General features: G+C 45.9%; 1 protein-coding gene across 2 annotated transcripts; it reads left to right on the forward strand.

Moving 5' to 3' along the window:
- stx17 (syntaxin 17) lies at window positions 1–21,653 on the forward strand. Of its 2 annotated transcripts, none has more exons than XM_018763070.2 (8): window positions 1–158; window positions 1,872–2,154; window positions 4,276–4,341; window positions 13,866–14,091; window positions 14,241–14,356; window positions 14,603–14,653; window positions 17,717–17,803; window positions 19,935–21,653. In XM_018763070.2, exons 2-8 carry the CDS (start codon window positions 2,029–2,031, stop codon window positions 20,172–20,174), a joined length of 912 nt encoding a protein of 303 aa, XP_018618586.2. In that variant the 5' UTR covers window positions 1–158; window positions 1,872–2,028; the 3' UTR covers window positions 20,175–21,653. The 2 variants fall into 2 exon arrangements, with proteins under 2 accessions (XP_018618586.2, XP_018618587.2); XM_018763071.2 differs by having other exon boundaries at window positions 18,851–19,994.
- The last annotated feature ends 1,277 nt before the right edge of the window (window positions 21,654–22,930 follow it).

Genomic DNA, 22,930 nt, shown 5'->3' on the forward strand with positions numbered 1-22,930 from the left:
GCAATTGGCCGACGCACAAGGAAGAGAGCGGAAACTTTGTTTATAAACAGAAAGTTCCCACCAGGCGCGGTTTTTTTTTTCTTCGTATCGCATTTTTATCGACACGACAAGGCGGTACTCGTGACGAAAGTAACGCGTTAATCCAGTTTTCCGGTGAGGTGGGTGAACTTTATTAGTAAAATGGTCGCGCGTCGGAGTCTGAATCGATGATGATGATGTCGACCGCGTCACTCACTTAGCAGCGTCGTTCCAGCTGCTGTGCGTCTTCCAGAGTTTACAGAAACCACCGTGGCGAATTTCCCCTCCTATTTTATTAGTTAACCAACTAAACCCTTATAGTTGAGTGAGTTGTGCTATCAGAAAATAAATAGTTAACGTTTTGTGCTGTTCACAATGAATGTCACGTCAGACCGAAAGCAAAAGTTTTCTGGCTCCTGCTGCTGCTGTGTCCTACAACAGTCTCGTTTCCTTTCCCACGAATTCTCTAGTTTTTGTGGACAGCGGTGTCAGTGTTTTCAGGACGTCGCTGTTATTTGAACGTTTGTTCTTTTTGAAATAGAAGTAGTGACTCGCTCTTGAGTATTGAAGTTAGTAGTACAGTCCCAGAGTAGGTCCTAAGTGCGCTGAAATCCAACTGTATGGATGAGTGACCCAGTGTAAGTAGTGTATCTAGCAGTGTAAGTCACCGTGGTGAATAATATAAGGTGTGTGGGCTCATGATAACACTACATAGAGTTCCCTGGAAGTCACTTTGGACAAAAGCCTTTGCTAAATAAATAAGTGTAAATGTAAATCATCGCATGCTGAGCTGGTAGGCAGCTGGGTAGTTAGAGCTGTCGCTCTGTGGTCGAAGGGAAAGGGTTCGAATGAGCAAAGAAGTTTTCTGAATCCTAGAGGAAAATTGCACTTGGTTGCAGGAGCAAAACATGAGAAGTCAGTAAGTGAACGTATTTAGGCAGAAGAAAGGCGGTGAAATGAGGTATATCGTACCGATCCGTCACCGAGAACTCGCTACTCTTTATAGAGCCAAAGGGCTGCTGTGCAAAAGATTTCCGGCGGCACGTAGCGTGGTGATTAGTACCATTTCCTGTGCATTTGTAGGTTGCGAGGTTTAATCCGACCTGCTGTTGTACCCTTGATCGAGGTACTTACCCAGAATTGATCCACTTAAAATCACCAGGCTGTATACATGAGCAAATCTGTGTATGAAGTGTCACGTTTTAATTCGCTTTGGAGGGTGTTCTCCCCCCCCCCCCCCCCGTGTAAATGGAAGTAGTATTTCATTACAATAGAGTAAAATCAAGTACTGAGTACTACATGACTGACACTTGAGTTTTGCAATGATCAGGGACTAAACCTGTTTAAGAGCATGTTGACAGGGTAAAAGGAAGTAAATGAGAGCATGAAGAACCACGAATCAGCCATCATGTACCAGTTAAAGGATTATTTAGATTAATTAATTAATTTAGCTGACACAGAGGAAGTTGCAATGGTATGCTGCTTACAGTGATTTACCCAGTTATACCACAGAGTCAGTTTTACTGGAGCAATTCAGGGTAAGTACTTTTCTTAAAGGTACTACAGCAGGAGATGGGATTTTAACCTTGGTTCTTTGACTGCAAAGTGATGGCTGTAACCAGTACACCAACTGCTACCCCATTATATATGTCATGTTGTCACATGAATCTTTCTGACGGTGAAACCTCTGCTTCACACCTTCAGCTCAGAGTCCACTGATCTACCGTAGATATTATGGCTGCAGTCAAACATTAATGAGAATAAGATGAAGAATCATCTTGTGTCCCGCTTGTTCACACACAGGTGCAGACATAACTGAGGTGATGGTTTCATTTAATTTGTTGGTGTTTCAGGCTCCTGGTTCTTCCGGGTGATCCTCAGCCAGCAGAGGTGAAGTCTGCTGTTCTGGTTGGGTGCGAGCAATAAATAGCCTTGTGTCCTGGGTGTGGAGCAGCAGAGCGCCCCTAGGGAGGAAGCAGAGTAGAGCACGAGCCTTCCGGGAGCCACAGCATGAGCAACCAGGGTGAAAAGCTGCTGCCACTGCGGCGCCTGGAGGCACCAATCCACAAGTTCATCAAAGTGGCTATCCCAACAGACCTAGAGAGACTGCGTAAGCACCAGATGAACATTGAGAAGGTACACACACACACACACACACACACACACACACACAGTGTGTATTGGGTCCAAGTTGCATCCATCCCAATTCAGTCTGTTACCAGCGATCAAACTGGACCATGTTGCTTTTCTGCTGTAGTCAGTGCGGAATGAGTGAAGTGTGGACAACATAAAATATGTCTTTATTCTGAAAGCAGCTCTGCTGACATACTTGTTTATTTAGGGCTGCTCCCCGAACTGGTTTTAGAGCCACACTACCAGTGAAAAGTGAGTCCACTTCCTGGAGAATTACGCTACATTTATTCATTTAGCTGACAGGTTTCTCCAGAGCATCGTACATTGTTAAGCTACTTACAATTATTTGCCCATTTATACAGATGGTTAGTTTTTACTGGCGCAATTTAGGGTAAGTACTTTGCTCAAGCAAGGGTACTACAGCTGTAGGTGAGATTTGAACCAGTAACCTTCGGATCCAAAGGAAGCAGCTGTAACCACAACGTTATCAGCTGCCCTAGTTTGTTCTCACTTTCAGCATTTGGGTAAAATAGTTGAGCAGGAACGGAGGTTTGCCATTTCTTCCCAGCTTTTCTGCAACAGTAACCGGAGATGGGGGACACTTAGTGTGTTACTTTGCTTTCATTCTCCTATCCAGGTTCTCCCATACAGGTGATGCCCAGGTAGCCAAAGTGGACTCTCACTTTTCACTGATTCTGTACATTTCTTTAGCTCTCAGTCTCAAAGCTGTTTTTTAAGTGCACGGTTTACATTTTTGTTTTGGACAATGATTTCTTTGTCAAGCGAAGAAAGACAGTCCAGCCTAAAACTGGCATTTCCACGGTAGATTTGGAACAAGCGTAGGGTGGGTTGGGGTGGGACAGGGGTGGAATCGAGGTGGGCGGCGGGTCTGCTATTGAATCCACCGCCAGCCCGACGCAGAGGCCAGGTGGAGGATTAGTAGCGTGTGCCGAGGGCCGGCGGGCCCCACCTGTCACTGTCAGCGGGGTGGAGGGGAGGGTGCCATGGGCCCCCCGCCCAGACCCCCACCCACAGCCGGGGCCACTCTCCTCATGCTGCCAGCTGGCCCAGGACACGGCAACGGCTGGCAACCACGCTGAGACCATCCTCTCCCAGCTGGGTGCAGGCAGGCATTATCTGGTGGCCAGACACCTTCAGACAGGGGCCAGCGTGGTGATTACTGGAACAGAACAATGAAATTAATATTTAAGATTATATCCCCTGTTGGAGTCATCTGCTTTCCTTTGACCGTAGGGAGTTTTAAATTTGTTTTAGGTACATAATCATTATACACGTTAACCAAGATTAATTTATGTCGACACATGCGAAACACATTGATTTTTATACTTTGAATGGTGTTTGGTTCTGTTGAAATATGGTGACCGGGATAAGAGTTAATGGGTGGAAGAATTTTAAAAGACAATAAAATGTTTTATAGTGACTTGTTCAGATTGGCATCTGCTCATTGCCTTTCCGGTATTGACCTTCAGATTTGACAGTTTTTCAGCACTCAGGAAGAATGAGTCTGATGTATTTTCTCACACAGTTTGCTTCATCTCCAGTCACACTTGTCCATGTTGGTATAAATTTCTTGCCTATAGTGCTAAAATTTTTCTGAACCGTTTTACAAGGCAGGCATTGCAAGGTGTAGGGCCTATAGCCATATGCCCATTGCCCAATATTTTTGGCCTTGTGTGCCAGGTGAGAACAAGAAAGTGGGTAATTGATTAAGGAGCTCAACTTACCAAAAAGGTAAGATCTAGTTTGTTTAAAGCTTGTAGGTTCTAGTTCGAGGCTCAAGAGGAGCCCTACACTTCTACCACTGAGCACCTTTAATGAAAAGATGTGAAATAGATGTGAATGCGAGATTTTATGAAACCAGTGAAGGAGTAGTCCTCATTACCTGAAACCATTTAGTATGCTAATTGCTCAATGCTTGTTGCTTAGGCAACAACCTAAATTCAGTGAAAGAGACATTTCGCAAATACTTGGCGCACTCTGTATCTGTGTGTTTAGCTGATGGGTGAGATTTGTGCACATGTGGTTAACACATATGATTCGGTAGGCAGTTCATGTGCGCTAACAGGTCTGTTTCTCTGCGCCCCACCAACCCCCACCCCCCAGTACCAGCGCTGCAAGCAGTGGGATCGCTTGCATCAAGAGCACATCAACGCCAGCCGCACAGTGCAGGTAAGGGGGAGGCCACAGCTATGCTGCACACACTCCTTTGCATCGCCACATGGCCCACACACATGCACGCACTCTCCCCACAGTGTAGCTCCAACCCCCAGGAGAGCAAGGAGCATAAAACACACACCTTTTTTTTTTTTTTTTTTTTTTTAACAAAAGATAAATTATGTTTTAATATATTGCATTTTTCCCCACTTTAAACATACGTGTAACTATGAATTACCCCATCTGTAAGCTGATGTGACTGAAGAAATAATGTTTTGTGGGGTAAAGAATATGTTAAATTTGAGACATTCTTGGTTTACTTTTGGCATTAGATAAATAATAGGAGTTGCAGCAAGTCATGCTGGCTTATGATATGAGTGGTTCCTGCTTAAGCGGCTGTACTCAATAGCTGTCACTAAAATTGAACCTTCAAGGCCAGTGGATGATGAAAATTTGCATTCCTGGAAAAAAGCAATAGAGTATCAGGGTTGTCAATGATCAGTGCAGCAATGCAGTATTTTTCCACAAAGAAGCGTAGTGACATTTGCAGTGAAAGGTCCAGGAAAAGTCCCCCCCCCCCCCCCCCCCCCCCCCCCCCCCCCCCCCCCCCTTAAATCCAGACCAGAGATGAAGAGGAAACTATTTGCATTATTTGTTATTGGAAACTATAATTCATTAAAGAAGGTTCACTTAAAATGAAAATACTGAATAATCAATACTTATATTATTTGAAGCATGATGAAAAAGGTCCTCACTGCTATCGGTGTTGATGATGTGGCTGAAGTTAGTATGTTGCAGACTGCAAGTTTCATGACTGTTTTCACAGTTAAACAGGGATATGAGCACAAGGGTTATTTTTTACTAATTTGTGAGCTGTTTACACAATGTGTATTAAATATCATTTAAATGGAATATCAAAAGTCAAAATGGGACATGCACCAGAGCTGCCAGAGCGCAGAGTTCATTTAAAGGACTTTGACTATGACGTAACTTAGCCTATGACTTTGACTTTGAAGTAAAAAATATATAGAAAACTAATTCTGTAACCTTTTATGTGGCACATTATAGTTTTTGTCACAGTGCCCGCTTACATTTTTATTCATTTAGCTGATGCTTTTCTCCAAAGCACCTTATATTGTTAAGCTATTTACAATTTACCCATTTATACCTGGCAAAATTAAATGGATTTTTTTTTTCTTTTCTTTCAACTGGATACCTTGCTCATGTACTACAGGCGGAGGTGATATTTGAACCTGCAACCTTTGGGTCCAAAGACAGCAGCTACAACCACTATACTACCAGCAGCCCTGCTGGCTTTGATGATTCCAAACTTGCGTTAAATATTTTTTTTTTTTTTTTTTGATCGGACACCTTTGTCCAAGGTGACATTTTTTTTTTTTTTTTTTTAAACCAATGTATGCATACAGAATAGTGTTCTTTCTCAAGTAATTCAGCATAAATACCTTGATCAAAGTTACTACAGCAGGATTTGAACCAGGAACCTTAAGATTACAAGGCAACAGTCCTAATCAGGATGAAGCTGGCTCTTTTTGAGCCGTTCTTTTTCTTTATGAATTTTTTAAACGTCCTTTGGGTGAGTAATGAAACAAAGCAGGTACACGTGAAACGCTGTGATCAATGAAGGTATGGGCATATGATTGTACAATGAAATGTTTCGCATAAACACAAGCTGCGATCGTGTCCATTGTCGGGATTCTCAGCTTGTACTCGCAGCTTTTTGGCGTTCAGCTACTGGGACCAGTTACCAATGTGAGCAGAAGGCCCTTGCAGTTCGTACAGTCGGATACATTTCACCCTGGATTTGGTGCACTTAAAAACGGAAGTCTGGATACCTGAGGAAACAGCCCTTATACAGTTTGGAGTAGTTTAAATTTATTGAATCCAAATAAGCAAATGTCTGTATAATGAGTGTCCATTTAACACTGGAAAAGTGTATCCAGAGCTTTTAAAAGGAAAGCCTTGGTTCTTGTTATTTCATACGACCTTAGTAGTATGTGTTTTTCTAAGCATCAGTACACATGTGGTAATGTCTGAATGGTTCAATAGTTTATAGGCAACGGTTTGACCTTGTTGTTATAGTGTCAGGTCAGAACTTTGATATATTTTCTCTATGGCCTCATTCGCAAAGTTCCTGTCTTTTGCATTTGACGAAAACAACCAAAACTGCATGTAAATGCAAAATTAGTATGCATCCAGGGCAAACCTTTTGGGTTTCTGTGGTACCAACTGCGGCATGGTTAAAAGCGAAGGGAATTTACAGTCATCTGGGTGAGGTTTTATGTCACCTCTCTACTTCCTTAGTATAGGACTCCGCATAACGGAGATGCCTTAGCTGATGGACTTGGGGAGTGTTGGTTTACATTTATTCATTTAGCGGAAGCTTTTGTCCAAAGCGACATACATATCATAGAAAAATATGAGTTCATTACATCAGCAATGAAGAGTTTCATAGGTTAACCATGATAACCTGTCATGTCTACTGTACAGTGTAGGTATATACAGAAATTGCATGGAATAAATGTCATTCTAATGCTAGGATGCTGGTATTACCAAGTTTTTAAGGTGTTGATATCAGCAGACACCATGAATTCCCACCCTCCCAGAACTTCTTTTAGGAGCCTAGAAGACGTTAAAAATTTCAGTCCAGGGTTGGGTGACTGGTCATTCTTGTCATTCAGACTTCTCATTGTCACATTTGATCGCCTGTGAATGTGATCTGCATCTGCTGTCCTACTCAGTCCACTGCGTCTTTGTCTCCCATGGAATTGTCTTGTTCCTTACCACAAAAATCCTGTTTTGCTGATCACAGAATAATAGAAAATTGCACTAAAGCTACTGAGAGATTTGACCCAGTGTGCATGCAGTGATTTTGATGATCATATTGTAAGTATCATTAAGAGAGTTCTTACTTAATTAATTTCCCATTAACTTGTAACGCTAGTATTACAGTAGTTGCATTGCTTTTTGTTTAAGAAAGGCTCAAACTCAGTCCATGGAGGGCTGTTGTATATGTATGTTTTTGCAGCAACATCACTTGATGAGAGCACCTTTCACTTTGAACTTGATCACACGATGTGTGATCTTGTATGTGAAGACTAGACCTTTCAGACACGCCAAGGATTGGATTGTTTAATATTCAAAAAGATATTGCAGTCAAAGTACCCCCCTGTTTGATCTTGTGGAAATTTGTAAATAAATCCAAGACATTTAATTTTATTCTGGTTTTATGTGCAAGTAGCAGACAGCTTCTTCATATGAGGAGTGTTAGTTTTTTTCCTCAGTTTCTCTTTATCGAATAGAGATAATTATGCAGAGGTCAGAAGCAGAAGGAAACGGTGCTTGTGCAGGATTGCAATGGATAAACAATAAAAGATTGACAGTTAGGGAGCCGAGGCAGTCTGTTGCCACATGTATCTACAAGCCCACGTTGCTGTGGTGCATGATATCTGATCTGCTTAATATTGTATGGTTTAGGGCTAGATTCTCTGAATGACGGTGCAAAATCGTTGCTGGCCCTCCGATCCATCTCTGAATCAGCCCTCCCACGTTTTGGTTCCCTGTATTGAAGCAACATTTTTGGTTATTAGGAAAGATGAAAGAATGACACCAAGAAAAGAAAGTGTGTAGTCATAATATGAAAACTTGTCAGCCCACTTGAAGAATTGGTATACACATTGGTACATACATTTATGTCTGGTTCATAACACTCAGCGATGCAAGATAGATCCAGGGGAAGAGTTGTTGCTTTGCACCTCCAAAGTTGGACATTTAAATGTGTCGGTCTAGGATTTGTGCACAATACTCACGCTCATGTGGGGTTCCTCTCACCATGTGTTGTGATCAACTTATTCCATAAAACGTGAGGTAGGGGCTCTGCCACTCAGCACAGATGTAAGATCAGAAGGAGCCTTATTTTGCCAAAAATTGCAGTGGGTCCTGCTGTTCCACATGTTTTAATGACACCTTTTGGATATAACACAATGAGTCAACAGAAGAACAGAGCCGACGTAATGCAAAGTTTTACGACTGCAGTTTAGGAATAATGTGATTCCTCTTGAAATTTGAACTTGCACTATATTTTTAGTCTGATTTTCATGTAGTGTATTACAGTTAAACATGGCTGACAAGAGAATAAAGAAGCTTTCGGGTAATCAAATGAGATCATTAAAGAAAGACTATAACACTAAAACAGAAGTTGGATGTTATGCACACTGAAAGAAAAGAACTGCATATTTTATTGTTTTAATGTGCTTAATCATTCACTTGCAATATGTTATAGATTTTTGGCATGTTTAGCATTGTCTTCTAGCTAGGTTATGGGATGCTGTGAGGTTTTAGCAGGTGGTGATTAAGCTTTATAATGTACTCTGCCCCAGCCCCATTTTCCCATTAAAACTATTGTGTTCACTATGTGAATTGGCATAGTGCTATGTTTTACAGGAATACAACTTTTGTGTTATAGCACAACTGACTGTAGCTACAGAAATGCCAAGAAGAAAACTTCAAGACATCTCAGTTCTTGGTCACAGGACAGAGATGTCTGGAGAGCCCTTGTTGGCAGCCTATGCCCCAGGAGGGGTAGAAGGTGTTGATGATGATGATGATGACAACTGACTGTATTGAAATGGGGCTGATGGATGGGTGATGTGAAGGGGAGTGGAATGAGTGGATAGCATTGGTATATGGTACTTTAAGGTGGACCAGGTCCCTGGTAATCCAGGCATCGAAAAGCCACAATGAAACTAAAAAAGAACTGAAATTGGGTTAATTTGGAAACCGATCATGCCTGAATCCCACCAAACTCTTGAGACCGTGGACTTTCTCAGAACCAGTGTCTGTTTGCAGAGAATATTTTGAGGTAAGATAGAAGTTGAGCTCTTTACTTTGGCGATCATCTGCTCTACTCCCTCGGCATGGGTTCTCCTTCTGTTAGTGCCCAGGCCGAAAGCGAAGGTAGCCTGCAAGCCGGGAGGTGTGGAGGATCAATAAGGCCCAACAGGAAAGGGATCAGAGCGGCGTAATTAGCGTGCGTGACAAAGGAAATGAGATTAAGGCTCACAAGGGCTTTGTGATCCTCTGCATCCCTTGATGTGTCACGGCAGTTAGGGAAGCTGTCACCTCTTTTGAGGAGTTAATTATTCAGGTTTTATCTTCAGCCAGTTTTAATCAGCCCAGTTACAGCACTGTTTGGGCCAACCTTTCCCTCGCCAAAGTCTGCTCGCTCCCGTGTTGACATGAGAATTTAACCAGGACACATTCACCTCCACTGCACAAATGCTTGATTTCCTCATGTTCTTCTTGTACATGATCAATCACACTTATTATAGCTTCATTCTGAAAAAAGGTCTTAGCCATATAGACTTAACTGCACCAAAGACTTTCCTGGACTGGTTAGAGTCACCCTGCATATCTAGTTATTCTGTCTTGTTGTCTGCTTTTAAAATGTTTAAAAATGGCTGCTTTTTTTCCTGGTTCATATAAAGGGGTAATATGGTTCCAATAAATTTGGTATAATTCCTTGGCGAAAGGGTTTTGGGAGAGAGTGATATGCTAGTGATGCTGCTGTGATGTGACCTTAGGGTGGTGAATGGTTATGGAGCTCTACTGTGGTCTTCAGAGCTGTGGATGTGGTCCCCAGGTAGATGTAGCAAGATCCTGGCCCTGTGGCAGTCACGTAGGTACTCTGGCGCTGCCCGTTTGGCCGCTGGCAGTTTTGCCGGAGTGGCAGTTGAAGTTAGATGTTAGCATGCCTGCAGAAGGATGAGCTGAGTTATTTTCAGGTGGCCTCCCACCACTCTCTCTCTTTCCTTCTCTCTCACTCTCTTTGGGTGAGGGTGAATGATGGCTGCACACCGCCACAGTCTACAGTTAGCGTCCCTGCTGCTCCAAAAGCCCACTCCCTTGGCGATCTGCGTCTGTCTCCCACTGACTGACGTGATACACGAGACGTCTCCGCGGCCCCTGCTAAACCACCTGCGTCTGGCTTCAAAGAGCTGTCTGAAAAACACAAAAACAGCAGAAACAAGACGCCCACGGCCACCTCCCTCAACGGCTCAGGAGTAGGGCAGCAGAAAGCTGTAGGTTTTTTGTAACCTCAGTGTTTACATTTTTGTTGTGGTTTTTGGTCTCCCCACTCCTCACTTCTTCACTGCATGGGCTGTAGGTGGTGCCATTAGCTGTAACACATAGCCTGTGTAAAAGGTCATATGTTTTAACCGTTTAACTGTACTTAGTTATTGCACATGTTGCAGTGGACGTGGTGTCAGAAGTGGGATGTTTTCAGCTTATGATTTGTGACCATATGGCTTTGAGCAGTTTGTGAAACTCTGCCGTTTCCATGACCTACAACAGTACCACACAACTTTCCCCTGCAGTCAGCTGATTTCCATCGAGTCTTCTTGAGGCCAGTCAACAAGGAGATTTTTTTTTTTTTTTTTTTTAATAATTTAAATTTTATTTCTCAAAAAGAAGTTCTGAATGCTTGAAGTACTTTTGTGTTACTCTCGGGAAAGTATATGTTACATGCACAAAATGTTGGAAAAGAAAAACCATGTTGGACTATCAGATAACCAGTAAGGAGTAGTGCAGGAGTAGAACAACAGCTTCAGTTGTTCTTTGGATACAGGCAGTACTGTCAAACAGATCCTGAACTGCATGTAGTGGGATACTGAACTGTTCTTCAGAAAGTAATCTTCTGTTCTTTGAGGGATGAACGGGGGTGGAAATCTACTTCACATTCTGAATTAACTAACTTTATATAAGAATTGGAGCACAATGATGCGTCAAATCTGGTGATTGGCCAGACCAAGGAATATATTTAACTTCATCCTGGTGTTCAGGAAGTGTTTAGCAGTTGTAGAGGAGCACTGTTTGAAAACAGGGTAGCACCATAGGTTACAACCAGTAAAATTAAATAGAATCACGTTCTAATTCATACACTAATTCATACTCTTTAGCCAGTGAATTTCCATGCAGAGCACCCATCAATCCCAGAAACCCAAAAGGTTGCTGTCTACACCATAAAATGTCTGTCGCACAGGTTAACAGATTGAAGTAAGCAGGCATCTTCAAAATCTGGCCTGGTGTACAGTACTAGTCAAAAGTGAGTACAGTCGGCCCTCCAGATTCGCGAGTTTCATATTCGCGAATTTGATTATTCAGTCACGTGTTTGTTTCGCAGTGATCGAAGTGGCCTTTTCGTCTTGCCTTTCTCGCAGCAATTTGTAGTGAACTTTGTGCAAAAAACTTTGAACTGTAGTCATTGGTCCAAAGTGCAGTGCTCCTAAAGCTTCAAGAAGGCATGCCAAGAGGGAGAAAAGAGTGAAGACCGTAGACCCTAGGAGGTCAAAAAACTATTTACGAATTTCGGATTTGCGAGGGGGCTGCGCCACAGTCCCTCGCGAATACCAAGGGCCGACTGTACATCTGAGTAACTTTGGCAGTATTTATATAGGATGAACTGGCTAGAGGAAACAAAGCAACCTATAGGTGGTCTACATCTCTAAAAATTGCTGCAAAAGAGCTGAGAAGACATGTTGGTGATTCCTTGCAAAAACCTGCTAACCAGATGCCTCGTGAGAACAAACAAGTTTACAGAAAGTGAACTTTTGTCCGGAACTGTTCCATAGAATTTTAAAATATCGTTTATCAAACAACGGTACGCTCTACAACTGCTCATTTTTATGTTCATTTATTATCTATTACTTATTTAACTGACATTTAAAAATGGCTTACAAGCATAGGTTTTTATGCAGCAGGGTATTTTTGCTGTATTAGTTCAGGCTCAGTCAAGTGCCTTGATTAAGGGTACTATGATATGAGAACACTGGCCACAGATACAGCTTCCTAAAGGCAGCCCTGCCATAAATACCAGCTAAATACCAGGCTTGTATTGTGCAGTTTTTGATGAGATTAAGGCATGAAGGTGATGATTCATTTCAGTGGCAATTTTTAATGCTATTATTTTGTGGTTTTTAGACATTATCGTGTGGGTCCCTGTTAATGACCTTCAAATTGTGACTTTGGATTGTTTCTAGTTGTTCTTCCATTTGCCATCATGACTTTCGAAACTGTTCTACTTGTTTTTAAAAGATGTAGATGTGCAGAATTTTTTCTCCCAAGGCATCTCACATTTCTTTAGAAATTCTCCGTCCTTTATGGCTGACACATATTGGTAATTGCTATTCATCCTAATGATTCACCTGTCTGCCTGCCTTTGTATTTGTGATTTAGTTACTTCACAGTTCGAGTCCTTTTTTTGTGGTGTTTTCTCATGTTTCGTCACCCCTTTTGTGTGTGTGGGGGTAATATAGGTTATATATTTTTATTTATATGAAATCAGTAATAGCATTTTACTAACATGTGGCAGAAAACTATTTTTAAAGACTGATGTCATTTTGAATAAATAATGTTTTACCAAATGGGAATTTAAATTGATTGTTGAAGTTGCGTGGAACTTAATTGTCTGGTTTGCAAACTTGTCAGTTGTCAGAGATGTAATTTTAATTAAACGTTTTGATCAGTAGTGATTTTTACAGTCATTGATTTATGTGCAAACCTGGATCAATGTTCATAGGTGGTGTTTAATTGCTGTGAGGGAAACTGCCAGTCACATAAAATCCATTTTTTAATGTGATGGACAGCATCCAGGCCTCATATTGGAGCCCGAGACTTTTTTTTTTTTTAAAAAAAAAAAGAAAAAAAAAAAAAATTTTTTTAGGAATACAGATCTTACGGACTGGCGTCATTTTAGACAAATTTCGTCAGATTTTAGAGAGGGTGACGGAGGAAAAAGTGATTGTTGATCAGCTTGCAGATGTGAGGATCTTGTGTAATTGCAAGGGGTCCGATGCTCAGCTGGGTGAGACTGGAGGCGCCTGCCATACGCATCATGCAGGTGCACAGGGGAGCTGGTGACCTGGTTGTTATCTGTCTGTGGCGGCGTGTTAATCCAGTCTTTACACATGTAATTGGGGAGACCCACATGTTTATTCAGAACCCTGTAATTAGGGCGCGCGGGTGGGATGCCTCTATCGGCAGGATGATGACCTCTGACCCACCTGTGCTTCCTGCCTGCACACGTGGCGGCCCTAGGCTGATTGATTGGATGGTTTCTAATCCCCGCTGTCTGCTTGTGTCGGAACAGGGGAGACTGTCAGCTGAGTAACGAGACGGGCCAGGAAGGCAAGGCCCTCGGGACCGAGCGCTATCTGTCACAACGGGCTACTGACTGTTCAGCCAGGAAGATCAACTGCTTTACATCCAGCAGATACATGAACACAACATTATCAAAAATCATGTCCCATCTATTGTGTTCCCAGGATAGGACAAATGGTTGTTGTTAATAGATGGATGGACGATCAAAAATCCAGCTAGAACATGGAATCGGAACATGGAACAACTGAGCAGCAGGACGAGATCTTTCTCTTGAAATGTGTAAACTTTCAGTCCCAAGTACAGTTCCTTAACCATTTTGCTTCTGCCTGATGTTCCTGTCTGTCTCGCGTGCGCCCCTGCAGCAACTGAGAGCAAACCTGCGGGAGATGGAGACGCTGTGTGGACGGGTGCGGAGGGAGGACGCACGGGCCCTAGAGAAGCTGGTGCAGCCCATCAGGGAGCATGCCTCCAAAGCCGCCCATGACTTTCTGAAGCTGCATGCTGAGACAGCTAACGTGCAGCCGGCCGCACCGCCTGCACCGCCCACGAACTCTGAGGAGGCCCTTGGAGGAGGACCCACCGCACAGGGTACTGTGGGTGGAGGGTGGGACCAGGGGATATCCAACTGCCTGACACTTTGGGCCTGTCCCTGATCTTCCTGTTAGCCACATGGCTCTCAAAACAAGAAATGAAAACCCAGAGTGGTGACATCGCTGTGCTTGTCCCTCTCCCTGTAGGCCTTGTGTCTGGTAGTGAGGAAGACAAGGGCCCCGAACCAGCTCAGGTTCAGCTCCAGCTACCAGAGATCCCTCAGGACCAGAATGCAGCTGAGTCCTGGGAGTCGCTGGAGGAGGTAAATGCTGATCTTCGTAAGCTCAACCCCTGCCCTCTTCCCCCGGCCCTCCTCATGTCTCAGTAACTCCTTTCTCAGGACTGTGATGTGGTTCCTCTCTTAGATCAGTGTCTGATCAGAAGGAGTTAAGACTGTGTTATTTGACAGCCTGCGTTAAACATTCTGCGCTGATGATTTTTCGCACTTAGTGCAGAAGACGGCTCGTTTGATCATTTCACCCCTTTTTCGCCGCGGTTCTCTTCGCAGGACCTGCTGGAACTGAACGGCCTGGTAAACGAATTCTCGGAGCTGGTGCATGTAAGTATCGATCACCATTAGCTTGCGGTAATAGCCCCGGCATTGGGGGGCCCCGATCCCATTGGACTGCCGCGTACAACATTGCTCGCGGTACTGTGGCCCGGTGACAGAGACGCTAAGGGCTCGGGAAAGGCATCAGGCAGCACGGAGAGAGCTACGGCTGTCTCCACCAAGCCGCTGGTGTCGTATTGATCCAAAGAAAGCTCATCAGGGCCACGTCTGCCAGGGCCGGGGGGGTGATTGAGGGGGGCCCCGCGTGAACATGACATGCTGTCGCACCCCACGGCTGCTAACAAGCCTGGACAAATGGATCGTAGAGAGCGGCGACACTTGCGATCATGCTGATTGTGGCGCTAAAACATTGCTTTTATTAAAACACTTTGGCCAGCGGTCACCGCAGGAGGTAAACACGAGGAGGTAGCCAATCGGCAGCCTACGTTTCCAACACGGAGGCTGTGCCGCTTTGCCGTTGAAAAGGTAGGAGAAACGGACCCAGGGTGCTGCCCAGATGGACCGCCCTTTGACAGCTCAGAGTGACTGACCTGGCATTCCCTCACACAGCGTGTACATCAATCCAAATTGTCAGGCAATTACAGACACCAAATCAGCAGCAACCCATGGATTTGCTTCTGGACGTGGTAGTTATTCCCTGACGGTTACTACCTGGCTGTGCAGTCAAATTTTTTTTCTTTTTTTTTTTTTTTTCTTTTGACGTAATCCACCTCTGAAGCTGATAGCTATGGTAATACAGGTGGTGCTCGCTCAGCTTACAACCGCCGGTACTTATGACGGTCATCCCGTCAGCTGTAGGATATTATTTTCGAGTGCCAATGTTTGGTTGTAACGACTAACGGCGACTGCTCCATCTACTGTAAGATAATGGTACAGTTGCCCCAAGACACCGCATATCTCATTGACGGAGACGTGATAATAAACATATACTCAAAACCCCTGAAATTTCTTTCGTCCATACAGCCGCATTTTTTGTGTCTGAAGGAAGCTTCTCACTCAAGGGTACTGCATCAGATCCTCACCGGGACTCAGACCTTCAGCCTTTAAAAATTACCCAGTTGTATAAATAAGTAAATCAGTGTCAAGTAGCTTATCATTGTAAGCTGCTTGGGAGAAAAGCATCAGTTAAATTAATAAATGTAAATGATCATTTATGATATGTAAATTTCCACACAAGCTTCTGCAGCACTTTCACATGTGAGGGTTCTTGTGGATCTCCAGCATGTGGATTCAGAGGGTCTCAAGGGGCGGGCGGTACATTTACCTGGCTCCATCCTCCAGAGACGGAGCAGACAGCCAGCCTTCATTAGGCCTGTTTAGCGAGCACTGTCCTCTGGGACCAGCTAAGACAGGCAGCGCGGCTGTCGCCGAGGTCCCGCGGGGGCAGGGTTAACTCGGGATTTGTGTTGCAGAGGTACGGGGACCGGCGAGGTAAACACTCGGTGCTGAGGTACACTTCCAAGGCCCTGTGGCATTCAACAGCAGCACCTCTAACAAGGTTGAGAAGATGGTAGCACATTGGCACGTTGTTTTTTTTTTCCCCCCTGGTGAGGAAGATGAAGAGGAGCACAAGTGATTGAACAGTTCCATATTAACCCTGATAATTCTCCCCTTGCTTGGGTTAAGTCGGGGCACGCTGCTCCCCCCGCCCATGCCCACCTCTACTTCAGAGGCCAGAAAAACAAGCTGCCAGAGGCAAGTGGTGCCCACCTGAGGTCCTGTTAGAGAATCCCCCCCCCCCCACTTCAGCGCCTCCCCAACCCCACCGCCACGTTGGCCTCTTTCCGAAGAGCCCTGCTGCCAGCTCTCAGTCCCTCGGCGCTGGCGGGGGGCTCGGAGGCGGGGTGGGCCGGGGGTTAGGGGGCTCTTTAAAGCCAGATTTACCAGCAGCCCCTAATGAGCGGGAGGGCGGGCCGCTGAGCGCTCCTACGGACGCAGCCCGGGCACAAAGCGAGAAACAGCTGCCACTCTCTGAATATTTCATTAGCATCCTGTACAGTCACCCGGCCTCCCTCCCCGACATGTACGCACACACACACAACACACGATGCGGGGTCCTCTGTGCCTACACCTGGCCTGCATTTACCCCAGTCCTGTCCTCGCTGGTGTACCGGAACACACTCATGCTAGTCTCGATGATCAGTCAGCATTACCGTGCTTGATGAAAGCGGTTTGAGGTCACATCCCTCCAAGTTCACCATTCTTACCACTATGGTATGTCATTCACATACATGTGCTCTTTTGCGCTATTTTATTCAAGGTGGTGTGTTTTGTTTATTCATCCACTTTTCCTGGAGCATCCTCAGGTTAAGTACCTTGCTAAAGGGTCCAGAAATAGAAAAACCTTAATGGGACTTGTCATCTTGGTCAGCAGAGTCACCGAAGTGAAGATTGGGACACCATACTGTACTAGTAGGCCTTGTTACCCCAACATTGACGGGTGAACTGTACCTGGGGGCAGCAGGTGGCATAGTGGTTAGGACCACTACTTTTAGACTAGAAGAAACCAGCTTTGAGTCCTGACTCCTGCTTTAAATACACTTGGTCAGGGTACTTACCCTGAACTGATACAGTAAAAATTGCCCTGCTGTGTAAGTGGCCTAATCAGTGTAAGTAGCTTAGTGGAGAAACCTAACACTGTAAGTTGCTCTGAAAAAAGTTTCAGAAACGTTTATTAACTGAACACTTTGTCCATTTGTACAGCTAGATGTCTTCATTAAAACCATTGAGATTAAGAGGCAGCTTAATTCTGCTAAAAGATAAAACAGCAGAGCTCATAGTGCTACTTGAACCAGAGGCAACCCCTAGTCGAGATCTTTAAGAGCCACAAAAAAATAGTTTTCCCGCAAATTTTAAGAGAGCAAATTGATAAACAGATGAATCGAAGCCTGAGACGAGGAGGAAGAGGAAGACTGCTGCTGCAGCCGCACGGACCAGCAGGGGTAGCCCCCTATGGAGCCCCTGATTATGGGTATTAAATGCGTGTGTCTTGGCGTCTCGCTGCCTCCCAGCGGGACCACCCCACCAGTACATAACTCCATCTTCTCTCAGTCCCAACAGGAGAAGATTGACAGCATCGAGGACCACGTCAGCGCCGCTGCTGCAAATGTGGAGGAAGGGTCCCAGAGCCTAGGGAAGGTGAGGGGGAGGGGGCAGGTGGGGAGATGGCTCCTGCAGGGGGTGGGGATCGATGGCGCTCAGCCTCGCAAGCCATCCGCTGCGGTGGCCCCCATTGATCCGCCTCCGGAATAGGGAGGGAAGCTGCAATTAAGGAAATAAGGGTGGGGGGAGGGGGGAGTGGTAAAAGCAGAGTGAAAGGGAAAAATCAATGGGTGTTGTGATGGTCTCTCGCGGCGAGTCAATGCGGGGAAGTGTCGAGAGCGCTGAAGGTACGCATCAATTCCTGACTCCCTAATAGCCCCATGTGAGCGAGGCCATGCGCTCCAGCTGCGCGCTCTTTACGGAAAAAAGACCGCCTTCAAAGTAAAACAAAAATAAATTAAATTCTAATTTAGCGGCGTGCAAGTGTGCACTTGAACACGACAGCCGGCCACGCGCATTTCCTGCGTCGGACGATTCTGCGGCAGTCGCGTACGCGTACCTTTGAGGCGGGTCCGCGTGCCTGCGGAAGGCGAGCAGACCTGCGAGCTCCGAGCCAATCAGGTTGAGTTCCCGCTGTGGATGGTCATAGTGAAGGCTCTGGAAACACTTCTGAGGTTCCGCTTGAGACCAGGTGGGGGCGGAGCTCTCGACTGGACGTAGGTGAGGCAGCGCCGCTCTCCATTCACCTCCACAAACTGTTAGCTGCCCTTGCGCCCCCTGCTGGCTGCTGCGGACAGAGGGGCCTGGAGAGACTCCGTGCTTCCTTCATACTGTTTACCCATCCATTTGGTGCAGAACATCACATTGCAACATGGAAGTGTCTCATCGCTTGGTGTTTTGCCCGTTTGCACCGAATCCATGAATTCATTTCCTTTGTGGGATTGTGCAGACGAGACGTCTCCAGTGCCGTCTCAAGGTGGACCTTAAGTCAACCAGGGATCAGGACAGGAGCTCGGGGCCTCCGGGCCTCCGGGGCCATTCGTCAGGAGTTCTGCAGGGACCCTGGGGGCAGCGCTTTTTCTGCTGAGTTCTGAGTAGATGTTGGTATCACGAGGACGTCACAAACACCTTTGTTCGTCTAAGGGCGAGAGACGTCGCCTGGTGTGCAGGTGTGTGAGGGTCTTCGTCGAGAGCGCAGGACGTGTATGGCCGCAGCTAGGAGAGAAACGCACTGAGTCGGACCTGCGGGTCGAGAAGAAACGAGGCTGAACACCCGGACCGGATTCCGCAGCAGATAAGAGACAGCGCTTGCCCTTTTACTTTTCTTCTTACGTGTTCAAATTGATGCGAAGAAAGTCCATGCCGCCATAGCAGAGAATTAGCAATTAAACAGCCCGGATGCGGCTGCAGAAAGAAGCCCCCCTCTTTCTCCTGCCGCTGCGGGGGGCCGCCGCTAATTAATTTGTCTGTAAACAGCAGCGGGGGGAGGGAGAAAACAAACAACTTCCAGTTTTAGAGGATATCAGAGATCAGAGGGGCGTCAGAAGGCAGCTGCTCCTCAAAACACCGTTTGAACTGCCGCTATCTGCAATCTGAGCGGCCGCAATTACAGCGGCACCGTTGACCGGGCATCCCTCCCCCCCCATTTAAAGTTTTCCATCTCTTAAATTAAATTTTCCAAAAAAACCACAAGGCTGTTTGAAAGGTATTAATTTCAAAGTTCACTGTTAATCAATTTGCGGTGGCTGGCGGGAGCTCATCGTCGGCGCTCCAAGGCTCTTTGGGGGACTTTTTTATTAATGTCGGGGGCGGGGGCCAAAGAACTCTCCTCCTTTTTAGAGGCTATCAATTAATTTGTTCCTGCCGAATGTGGTGGGCGCAGCCGCCTAATTTCTTCTGGTGTTTTTAATTGTGCTGATTAGGATGCCGCCACCCCATGAGTGATCTTAAGAGGGGGGGGGAGGGCAGTGCTCCTATCGACCGTAGACTTTAGGCTAAATGCTCAAAACTGATAGATGCTGGACTGACTGGGACCTTGAACCTCAGGTTATACCTTTTATCAGCTGAACTTCATAGACTTTGTTTGGATAACATTGTTTTTGGTGAATGTTTTGGTCAAGTTAATTTTTTTTTTTTTTTTCCCCCCCCTCTGTTTTCTTTCCCTGCTTTCGTGCATCCCTCCCTCCACTACCTGCTCGGTCACCTTCGTCCTTTCCCTCATCTTCAGGCTGTTAAGTACAAGATGGCAGTATTGCCAGTGGCGGGTGCCCTGCTGGGCGGGGTTGTGGGCGGGCCCTTGGGGCTGTTGGCTGGATTCAAGATAGCGGGCGTGGCAGCCGCTGTGGGAGGTGGCGTGCTGGGCTTTGCTGGCGGGAACCTCATCCAGAAGAACCGCCGGGCCAAGGTGGACCTTCAGCTCCAGGGCCTCTCCAGTAGCAGGCAGGAGGCGGACTGTAAGGATAAGTGAGTTGGCTGAAGGGTGTTTGAAGGTGGGAGGAGTCTGCCTGCCCCCATCTGCTGACTCGTCCTCTGCTCCACCTTCTCCTTCTGTGTGAAATTCTGAGGCTGAACACGAATGGATGTTATTGGATGAAGCATCCCAGCTTCTCTGTCCTGGCCCTGCTGGAACTCAACCCGCAAACTACAGCCCAGGACTGCGGTTCGCATACTGGTGCTCTGTCTGAGAGAGATGCACTGTTGGGTAACCTCAGATGAGTTCCTGAAATGCAACTGCTACACCTTCTGAATGATCCTGTTTTTGACCTTCTCCAAGATGGTGAGATATTTCTTCACACACCTGGGACGTGGGCTGCCTGATTTCCGATGACACTGGATGAAGTTCTTCTCTGCTGATGTGTAACACTGTGGAGAGGAAGCAATACAGACACCACTCTGGAGATGCAGATAAGGATACAGGTTTAGGGTTCAACCCCGAGTGGCCGTATTTCTTCCGAGTGAAAATCCCTCTCCCGGTTACCTGAGCACATCTTAACTGTGAAACCTCAAACACCTACCTGTCCATCCGACATCCTCTCCTTCATGCCCACGTCTTCCTCTCTGTCCAAACTCTTGGGTTCGATTCATTCAGACACAGTAATGTGGTAGCACGAAGGTAACAGATGATGCTTCTACTCGCACAGGAGTGTAGTGACGTTTGGTTTCATCCCAAGAGATTTTTACTCCTTTACGGTAGAGCCCCTGGGCTCTCCTTGCCTTAACTGGAGCCAGTGTGGGGGCTGATGCCAGGGACAGGTGGACAGTGGACACCTGGATTGCAGTAAGTGTCTACAGAGGTACAGTACATGCTGTCTGGGGCAAAGAGCCACATCTGGTATCAACGCCCACGCTTTATGGTCACCCACACTTACTCCCCTCACTAAATCTATTAATATTGATTTGGACTTGCTGCTGAGAGCTTTCCAAAGAAACTTGGGGAAACTGTTAAAGGACCCCTTTCCATTCTGTTGACTTTTTCCTTTACAAAATGATCCTGTACTCTTGTGAGCCAACTTTATTTTGCACTTCTCATTTTTTGCACATTTTGCCTTCTTAGAGTTACAGCCAATTAACTCAGTTGTTGGCCATTGACATACAGCTTTAAAATGTGTGAGTGAGTGGAACGAGGCATTTTCAGATTATGCCTGACCTTTAAAGAGATCTGTAACAGAGAGCAGTCTGCTTAAGATGTCTGTTTCAAGGGGGTGAGAGAATCATCTGTCGTGGGGTGGCCATGGGCAGCCCGAGTGGTTTGGGGCTACAGGGCATCTCATCCTGGGGGCTGACAGAATTAACATAACAGGAGTCTAACTGCTCCTCCTAGCAGGGCTACATTTTAATTGTGAACAAAGTCTGGGGTCAAGATGCTGTGGCACTTCTGCTATAGAGTGACTTGAGTTGAACCTGCAGCGGTTGATGTTTGAACTGCCAAAAATAAAGTTCTTTTTTTTGCCAGATTCATTCCTCAGCTCACTGTGTCCTAAACCAACTAACTAACTTTTAAAGGTTTTACAGGGGATATGAATGACTACCTACATATATTTTGTCCATTTTTATGATGCTCCAACCAGTGTCAGGTTTGTACACTAAGCTACTTACCTTGCTGTCAATAGGGGTAACTTTTACTGCATTCCTTCAATCAGTACCTTGATTAAGGGGATTAAAAGCCAGGACCTTTGAGTGCAAGGTGATAACTACTCCAGCACCTGTTATCCCTTCTCTCTCACACACACAAACACATAAAGGACTGTTAAACAGATTGTCTCACAGGACCACAGGTAGGATTCATTCACCTTTCAGTCATGGCTCTTCAGCCCCGTGTGGTACAACATTTTAACTTTAATGACCTGTGATGGCTATAGCTGAGTAGTTGAGACCTGGAGACAGTTACAAAACATGAACTGCATGTGACTCCCAGTAGAGATGCAGCTCAAGGGACAAGCAATTTGTGCCTTTTTTTTTCTGGTTTGCATCTCATCTGTGACAGAAACCCCCTGTTCACCTGCAAAATCAGTGATGAGGGAATGGAAAGAGTCATCTCCCTCCTCCCGAACCCCCCTCCACATGGCCCCTTGTAGAACGTGCACTGGCCGGGACGAGCCACCCGCTACCTTCTTGGCCACCCACGTGGGCGACGTGCAACCTTTGTCTCTCGGCTGACGTCATGACTCCAGAAAAACCCCCGTCCGAGTGTGGCGCGCCGTGGGCGGTGCAGGCCAGCGTACGGCCGGGGAAAAGGTCGGGTAAAAAGTGTGCTCACACCCAGGGCCCCTGTTCGCAGTCCAGCCCGTCTTTGCATAGGGGTCACAGCAGCCATTTCCACCTGGAGTTACACTTACGGCGCATGCTTTCACACAAAGGGTCTTAACACAGCTTCCAACTGCGACACTTAAGTGTCCAACAGCAGGACCCAAACACCTCTGGCTGCAGCACTCACAAAAACACACAAATTCAGCACATCTTGTAAAATGTTTTAATTTACTTTTTTGCTTTTTCCTTCTCCCACTGAGATGATTTAGAAATGGACCCCACCCCTTCCCTTCCCTTCCTCTGCACTAGACCACCCCGCTGTGGCACTCGATGCTACACCGTGCTTCTTTGGGAAGGAACTGTTTGAATGTATAAATACAGAATAGAAGTTCAGGCTGTCGGTGTGGAGAAGGAGCCAGTGTGTTGGTTCCTTAACCGCAAATCCATGACTCGGCACCAGCAGACTAACTGCGCGAC

This window comes from Scleropages formosus, chromosome 18 (assembly GCF_900964775.1).
Source record: "Scleropages formosus chromosome 18, fSclFor1.1, whole genome shotgun sequence".
In the NCBI taxonomy this organism is placed as follows: Eukaryota; Metazoa; Chordata; class Actinopteri; order Osteoglossiformes; family Osteoglossidae; genus Scleropages; species Scleropages formosus.

Bases quoted from the DNA above. Each gene is read 5' to 3' on its own strand.
- stx17 (XM_018763070.2), top strand. From the start codon at position 2,029: ATGAGCAACCAGGGTGAAAAGCTGCTGCCACTGCGGCGCCTGGAGGCA. The intron at 4,342-13,865 runs GTAAGGGGGAGG...GCGCCCCTGCAG, and splicing joins ACGCCAGCCGCACAGTGCAG to CAACTGAGAGCAAACCTGCG. The intron at 14,654-17,716 runs GTAAGTATCGAT...ATCTTCTCTCAG, and splicing joins AATTCTCGGAGCTGGTGCAT to TCCCAACAGGAGAAGATTGA.